Source organism: Cyprinodon tularosa, unplaced genomic scaffold (assembly GCF_016077235.1).
Source record: "Cyprinodon tularosa strain WSP-4 unplaced genomic scaffold, ASM1607723v1 ctg96, whole genome shotgun sequence".
NCBI classification, from domain to species: domain Eukaryota; kingdom Metazoa; phylum Chordata; class Actinopteri; order Cyprinodontiformes; family Cyprinodontidae; genus Cyprinodon; species Cyprinodon tularosa.
Genome location: NW_024039740.1, coordinates 210,763 through 219,756, shown reverse-complemented (window position 1 = coordinate 219,756; position 8,994 = coordinate 210,763). Strand labels below are relative to the sequence as shown.

Genomic DNA, 8,994 nt, shown 5'->3' with positions numbered 1-8,994 from the left:
GTTTTTACATTTTTAGCACAAAAGATGAGTGGAAGCGGAAATACCATGTGCAGGATTGATGCTTAACTAGACCACAGTATATGCAAGTACTACTATAGTAACCTTTAAATAATAAAAGTCAGCATTTATGTTTATATAGTGGAAACATAACTTGCATAAAAAAAAATAAAAAAAATGACCCCTATTAAAGCAATGGATGTTAATTACCATGACTTTGTCATTTCAAAAGCCTCCATAGGTGTTATTGTAGTATAGCATCTGGATCGTAACATATGATGTACTGTAGTTACATACAGTACATACTGTGACATAGTAATCACCTTTGTTCTTTTGTCCCACAACATGATCTTGTCATTTGCCCTCCTACATGCAATATTGTACAAAATTGTTTAATTTGTTCAAAGAAGCCTAGACAGACCTCTGATTTTTATCTTAGTGTGTCATTATGCTGTACCTTACGTGATGGATTATTTTCACTAATATTTGTCTATATATAAGAGTTGAAGTCAAAGGAAACTCTTGAATTGGTTCTCAAACAATCCCAGATCACTTTTCTATTTTGCACTCACATTCAGAACAAAACCTTATATTTTTTCAGAAAATTTTAATTTTATAGTGAGCAGTTACTGCTCTGACCATTCTCTCATTTCCATCAGTTATTGGCAATTTATATTTGTGCTTAAAATGTATACACAAAATATACTTTATTCTTTTAACTCACGTTAAAATGTAAAACTAATTTCTTTAAACATTTTTTTTCTCAAAGTTGTCCTGGCTTTTTTGTGAAGAATTTTATTTAACCTCATTGTAACCTGCAAATGGTGATTTACAAATAAACCTGTCCTGACTTGACCTCCTTTCGGGATTGGTTTTTCATGCAAAGCTTCCTTTCAGGACAGGTTTATCAAGCAAAGCTTTATACAAATACTGACCTTTAGAAAACAAAGCAATACTTAAATAATGGGCACTCCCATATTGCCACATAGAAAATTCAGCACAGTGTTTTAGCTGTGCCACCGGGCTGCGGACCGGTACCGGGCCGCACAGAAAAAAATCCATATATAAAATTTATCCACGAGTCTGAGTGATGTTTTATTTAGAAAAATATAAAAAGTTGGGGTATTCTCTCCCAATTACATCAGTCGGTGCATCTGTGCCTCTTCACACTGGTTAATTTAGTCAAGACGCATCCTATCTATAACCCTAACCCGCATCCTATTTCCTGCGGTTAGAGCGACCAAAAGAAAGCTACGGAACAGACTGGACATCAGGAGCACACTTCTTATCATTGTCTCCGGTTACGCCTAGATGGGACTGAGCCCTGAGCTTCAGAGAAACAAGCTCAGGGCTCCCACTAATTCAACATAATGGTGAGTCTTTTTTTTAGTCTGTTTGTATTTGATTTTATGCCGGTGGTATTATTTTATTCATCATATTTACCCCCCACACTTTAAAGGCCGGTCTGTGAAAATATTGTCTGACATATAACCGGTCCGTGGCGCAAAAAAGGTTGGGGACCGCTGCTCTAGCACACGTATCATTTACATTCTGACCGGTCTAACTAGGGAGTACCAATATGGCTTCACAGCACCAAGTACTACCAAGGGCCTATCAGTGGTTCAGTGAATAAATAGAGATCAGTGGTTATAGGCACCAGCAGCGGAAATGCCACAGATTATTTACAGGGGACAAAGACACTCTCAACAACTGGACATTATGGATTCTAACCTCGATAAATGCTGCCATCAACATTTTTCAGTGTTGTAGGAGCTAATCATTTAATCAAATAACTCATAGTTGGTTGTTTGAATATTTTATTTCACCACTGCAATTTAATTCACCAATTCACAACATGTTAAAGGCACTCTACAGATCATTTAATCAGATCATACAGATTGGTTAAACATTTTCAGAGGAAAACCAGATGATTGCATTGAGACAGCACCTTTTCTGGATAAGCATGTAGCTGCATTAGATATTTGTCTGCGGTTTCTTTAACTCTACAGCAATCCTTTACCCAGCATACTGAAGAGTCGGGCTATAACGGCCTGCTGGCTTATTGCTGAAGTGTGGCCTCTAGGCTCTGTTATGCTGATGACACTTTATTTTGAAGATAAGCTTAAGTCATTGGCTTAGACTTAAATAGTTTTCCTAGCTCTAAACATTGAAATCCCTATTGCTGATCTAAACATTTGAAAACTGAAACAATGTTAGGATTATACTTAGAATTAAGTATAATTGCTTTACTTTTAAATTTGAGAACATTTACCCATATAGTGTTTATTTGCTCAAAGAGGCAAATTTCATGGATAAAAGACAAGATGCACAATAAGAGCATTGTAACAAAGAGGTTCAAGCATGCACATAAATGCAGCTCAGATTGCTGTTGAAGAACACCTTGCCATCTTTTTCAGTGCTGCACTTGTTCCTAAGGAGATCCAGAATTCCAGCTCTGACCTCTGGGGTGAAGGATTCAGAGAAGTGGTCTCTTCCCGTCATGAAACTCAGCAGACGTTCTCCAGTAACGCTGCTCTGGTCGAAGCACTCTGTGATGTCAAAGCTGTTGGGAACAGGATGTTCTTCAAATTTAAGGCCTTGTTCTTTAAGGCAGGCAATGACCTCTCCTGATGAGCGGTACTCATCAATGCTTCCACACTTGCACAGCTCCTTCGCAAAAGTCTTCCACAGGATGTCCCAACCACTGTTAGCTGGATTGTGGAAAAGAAATAAAATAACGACAATATGAGAGGCAAATGACAAATAGAGGCAAATTCCATTTTACTTTTTGCCTTCAAGCAGACCATAATGTTTAAACATTTCTCAAAGAATCCTGGACAAAGGATAGCTACACAGATTTATATCAAATTTCACAAATTTGAATTCGATTTACCTGCTTCAACAATGATCATGAGTTTGCCATTGTTTTTAAGGAGGCTATGATGAAACTTGATGCTTTCACTCAGGTTATTTAGATAGTAGATCATCTGTTAAAGAAAGCATTCAATTCAACGACTTGAATATTTGCATAATGTAAATGTCAAATTGTACCTTCATTTATTTTTCATCACTAGGTCACTTAACTTAGAAACATGAAAACAAAAACCTATTAAAATAACATATTTTTTTTCTACAGTTACCAAACTGACCTCAACATATGCAAAAAATAGATAAATAAAAAAAATCTAGAAAAGCTCTCCAAGAGCACTTAAACCTAAAGTTAAAACCTGCACACCCATTATAACCAATCGTAGTGTTTTACATCACAATCATGCCCTTAAATATTTTGATTTGGATTTTATAAAGACCATTACAAAGCAGGATATACTTACAAATTACAATATAAGTGATTGAGGGTTGTAAACCCCTTTCAGAAATACAAATCTTTAAAAATAAAGTGTTTATTCAGATTTTGCTTGCCTGAACCCATGGAGCAAACCTTATATTATTACAGCAGTTTTTTTGTGTGCACATCTCATGGGTGTTGTCCGGCCATGAGGTGAACCTTCACTCAATAAAGAAGTCTTTTGTTGCTGCTAAATAGGTTTCTTCCTGAAGTTTTAAGTTGTATTTAGCAAATTCTTTTTTTGCCATCAACCATCACCAGCCTCCCTCTTCCTGCTGAAGAACAGCGTTCCAAAATTACTGACCTCCACAAAGATTGTGCTTTTTTTTAAGCCCAGCATTAGCTTTCCTCCCTATAAGTTGTGTGGCATGTAGTCCAACCAGTTTAGTCTCATTTTATTTCAAACACTTTTTAAATTTTTTTTTATGTTCCCTAAATGGAATGTGCCAAAGGTGAACCATGGCTTTCCCCTTACAATTCAACACTATATGCCGTGTTAGTTATGTGTTAATTAATAGTTATCTCATTAACAGATTCTCTTATCTGAAGCTTCCTCACAGTTACCACTGGCCTATTTTTACAAGCCACAATAGTAGTAGAAATATAACCTAACCCTGCAATAAATGTCTCAACAACTTTGCTGCTTACCCGTGCAGTTTCTTGGTCTTTGTGATGTAGTTGTTTTCTTATGTTCTTAAATGAACTACTGAGGCATTCACAACGCTATTTTTTATAAGATGTTTAAATTACACAAGGACAACTACTAATTTGCTAAAATCAGATTTTATGGAGGAATGGGGAGTAACAGTATTTGCATGACATTTCTCATATTCTTTTACCTAAAACGTCTTAAAAAATTCACTTTCCTTCTACCTTACGGATTTTAATTTTTTTAAACAACTATGACAATGCAAAGAAAAGTTTTTTTTTTTGTTTTTTTTTGCTTTTTAAGTAGGAGATACTTTCTAGATGGTTTGCTTAAGTAGATCTTTGGACCTTATACCGTGCATCTTAATAGTTTCTAAAAATTCTAAATAAGCCAGCTAATGGTTTTGAATATAATATAATAGAAAACACCAGTCTTATAACCTTTAGCAAGTTTCTTAAAGAAATGTTGAATTTAATTTTTAAAACAGAATGAAAATAAAATAAACAGAACAATGTTTTTAGGTTTATTTTAAGTATTATCTTGGAATTTGTTTTAATTACCGGTTACTATTATTATTATTTTTTTAACATCAAATATCTTATTGAACAAAATCTACAATTCCTTTTCATTAAATGTTTAATATTTCCCCCTATTTTAAAACCCCAAAGTACAAAATAATCTGTTGCCTTTTTAAAATGGCGACAGCTTTCCTATGGAGGATATTTAACAAAAAGTTGTGCTTTATTAGCCGTGTAATATTTGTGACTCTAAACACCTTTTATTTAGCTGCACTTGGGAAAAATTGCTATTTGGATTTCAAAGGTTTCAGACATCTGGTCTAGCTTCATTCCATACAATAATCACTGCATCTAGTACAGTTACAGTGTATGAAATATGGGGCAATAGTAATTCAAACCATATTGCATAATACCTGAACCATGTGGATGAAGTCAAATTTCTTGATGTCTCCCTTTGCCTCCACTTGCTTCTCATAGTCTTCACTGGACGTGATGTGCCATGAAAACTGGATCTTCTGCAGGTTGGCAGTCTTGACAATCAAAGCTAATCAATTATACAGAGAACATAGTTATGACATTAAGATATTTCGGCGTTTATAAACAGCCTTCTAAAAATGACCTTTATCCCGTCGTCAAAAACTGTAATTAAAATCATGTACATATGACCACCATTTTTACAATGTCTACATATTTTCTTGATTTTTTTTTTTTTTCAACGTCGTATTTTAGCTTGAATTTCAAAGCAGACCTATTATTATTAAGACCCTTTTCTTAAAATTTAAGCTCTGCCATGCTCTACTCTGCACTGAGATTTTTGTGTTTCCATTGATCCACTGACATCTGGGTGTGTGGCTTAAGGTCCCACCTTTGACCGTTAGCATTGTGTACTCTGTTGTTAACAGCTACTGTGTCACATTAACATATTAAAGATGTCTTTTCTGAAGCTATAGAAGAAGAAGTCAGAAAGAAATATAATTGTTCTAATAGATTGCACAGATGACTCATTCCATTTTCCTCCTGCATTGAATCTTTGGATCTCAAGACCTAATTATGTTTTTAAAAGCTATGGTTCTTCTACTTTTATTTTCATTTGTTTCAGCTAAAGGCATGGGTTGTCATTTATTAAAAGTAAACTTTATATTTGTTGCCTTGCTCTGGCCATTGTGGTCTTTTATATCTTCTTAACTTTTCATCTCGTCAACAATATTTGGTTATTTACCAAAAGCAGGACAATACATTTTTCATTCCAGTCATAGTAGTAGGGCTGTAGTGGCTTAACAAAAGAAAAGAGAGCTACAGTTAGCATGCAGATCCATGCATTTGAGCTTAGAAGCAAGCACTTAAGTCCCACAACAATGGACTCCGGACAGGAAAGCATTTACGGTTAACCCGAGCTGGCTCCTATGGAATTTAATATGGGCCTTCTTCTATTGCATTTGCTCCATGTGCAAGGTTTTTTTTTGTACTTTAAGCTCATGTATGATGGATGATCTTAAGGTGCTCATTGTCTGTTTTCACATCATTAAAGAATTTCAGGATAATCCCTTTCATAATTGACAACCTTTGCTTTAGAACCTTAACCCAGTGGTTCCCCACACCTGTCCTGCATGTTAAAGGTGTTTCTTTGTTGCATCACACCAGCAAAGAATCGATGATTAACAAGCTTCTTTAGCACTTGATTGCAGAGGAGGAACCCTAAAATTTGTCAGGTGAGCTGGAACAGAGACTTATCTAAAACATGCAGTGTAGGGTTCCCTGAGGACCAGGGTTGGGAATCACTGCCTTTACCATTATAACCAACTGTTGGCAAATATTGATCTGTAAATGGACATTTTTAGCTTAACAGGTGCATGGTGTTCATGCATGTTCTTCATTGGACATTACTGGTTGTCAATTATTAAAGCTTTATTTATTTATATATATATATATTTATATATAAGTCAATTTGTAGTCAAATTATGTAACACATTTGGTATGAAGAGTCTTAGCACAATAGAAAGAGAAATAAGTTAAGGATCAAGATAAAAAAAATACGTATTCTAAACTTTAATAATTTTGAAACTGTTTTAAAATGGTACTTAAAACCCCTGTTTTATAGTGACTCAATCTTTAAAAACCTGTAACACCAGTTGAAGCTTGAGAGAAAAAAAAAAAAAAAAACAGATCAGAAAGCACCAACAAACCTCTGATCAGTGCATCTATTATGTGGTGGTTCTTTCATATTAAATAATACAGAGCACAAAATTCTGCCATCAACAACAAATTGCATGTTATTCATCATTACCTTTGAAGTTATCTGTGAGCTGAGAGCTGCCCTCCACAATGTCAGCAGTTACAGGAACAGAGGGAAACGCTGACTGCAGAAGTGAGAGTATCTGGGCATCCACCTCACCTAAAGCAGACCATAAAGTTTTAGTATTTCTAAATTCAACCACACCTTTCTGCTTTATTTGATTTTATTTCACGAATGACAAAAACCTGACAAAACAAAGACTTGTCGCACCTTTTATTGTCTTTTTTGTAATTTATAATTGTCTTGGATTATCTGTAAAGCTCTTGGCTTTTTTTTTTTGTGTGGAAAAAGAAATGGCACCCATGTCAGAATGGGTATTGCTTGGCTGCTACAGCAATCACTCACCTATTTAAAAAAATCAATAGCAGCTCAGGCTGAAACAATTAATCGGATTAGTTATGATTAACTGATTATAGAAACAATCAACAAATTCAGTAATCAAGTAATTGTTAAATGGAGTACACTCGAAAACATGAGTGACTGACAGAACAGCCTACTTAAAGCAGTAATTAAACCACAATCTATATATATATCTATAGATATATATATATATATATCTATAGATATATATATAGATATATATATATCTATATATATATATATCTTTATATATCACTTCTTTTCATCTAACAATATGCTCTATCAGGAACCCCTCAACTAGAAAAACTTTATTTTCCATTTAATTCTGTAACAACTCTTCTTTAACAAATCCTTCTCGATCAGATTATTGATTAATCAATGTGCAAAATACTCATGAGTTGCAGCCTAACAGCAGCAAAAAGGAATTCTGAAAGTAGGGGATCCAGAAAAATAGGGACGTATAAAGCACTTTCTCTTTGTCCTAATTTTCATTCAAATGAGTTGGTTCCTATTATTAGATTAAAAAATGTTAGTGTAATCTCTTATACCTCACATGGACGACCATTGCTTTATAACCTTATGGATTAACCGTTGGTCGATATTGCTCTGTAAATGGGCGCAACAGTTGCACGGTTTCCATGCATTTTCTTTATTGCACCTTGCAGGTTGTCAATCATTAAACCTTTTTTTGAAAATTAGGCAATTTATAGTTTAAATCTGTTATATAACATCACATACCACCCCCACTCCCGACTCCAAGCACATCCAGGTTGCTTTTACCAGCTCCAATTCTGAAAAACATAAAAACTGGTTAAAGAAGAGGAAAAAAAAGTTCAAATAATGGGGTAATCAGTTAGCTAGAAATCATTAAACCAGTTATTACTTTAATAGAGTTCCATCAGTAATGGCAGGTAAAAAAATTCTTCTTTGAAAAATGGACTTTTTTTAAATAAGTAAACTAACCACGATCTTACGTCTGTATGCCTTTTTTTTGTTGTTCATTGAAAACAAAATATAAGCTATGGAGATGCATACAGTATAGTTTGACACATACATGTTGACAACATCAAAACTTGTTGAAATTATTTTTCTCTATTGTAGGAAATAATATGTCTGTTCGATTGTTAAAAACTGCAAATGGCACCTTGGATCTCAAATTTCACTAAAAAGTTTCCAACGTTTATGGATCCTGAAAAAACTAAGAGCAATGATCATCTGGCTTTATTAAGAAAGCTTTTGAAGTAATATAACAGGCCAATTTAGAAATAATTTAACTATAACATTCAAAATTTCCTTGAATAATAATATTAAAAACTAAAATACACAAACCTCTTTTAGAAAAAGAAATGGTTTATTGAAACCTTTTGGTTTTTCATATAACAATGGAGCATTGTGTTAAAATGGGCATGACCAACCATTCCTGAGGACGAGATGTATGACTATAAGCTTTTTCTTTGCACCTTTGAAATTCTGCAGGCAGGATGTTTTGAAGACATTTGACAATGGCTTCGTGCTCGCCAGACTTTTGCAGGTAAAACTGGAAAGAGTTGACATTGCAGCCCTCATAACAAGTCTGCTTTGCTTCCTCACTCATGTTTGCACTGAAAAAATAAATAAATAAATAAATAAATCATAAAGAAAAAAATGTATATATACAACTATTGGTATCAACTTTAAATACCTTGAATTTGAGTTTTTTGGGGAAGGCAGGAAAGGATCACGCAGTTTCTACGCTGCTCAGCTTCCTGGAACGAGAGTTGCAGGAAAAGAGCAAACTGCAGAATGGTTGCCTTCACTTTCAGACAGTTCCCTCCCAGGAGGAGTGGTCATT

The 8,994-nt window shown here is 34.5% G+C and overlaps 1 protein-coding gene across 1 annotated transcript; it reads right to left on the bottom strand.

Annotated features, from left to right (window-relative positions):
* Nucleotides 1-1,797: 1,797 nt before the first annotated feature.
* LOC119776830 (histamine N-methyltransferase-like) lies at nt 1,798-8,994 on the bottom strand. Its single transcript, XM_038275448.1, has 7 exons — nt 8,845-8,994; nt 8,624-8,764; nt 7,902-7,954; nt 6,795-6,902; nt 4,924-5,054; nt 2,891-2,984; nt 1,798-2,708 (listed from the first exon to the last, which is right to left on the bottom strand). Exons 2-7 carry the CDS (start codon nt 8,755-8,757, stop codon nt 2,353-2,355), a joined length of 876 nt encoding a protein of 291 aa, XP_038131376.1. The 5' UTR covers nt 8,758-8,764; nt 8,845-8,994; the 3' UTR covers nt 1,798-2,352.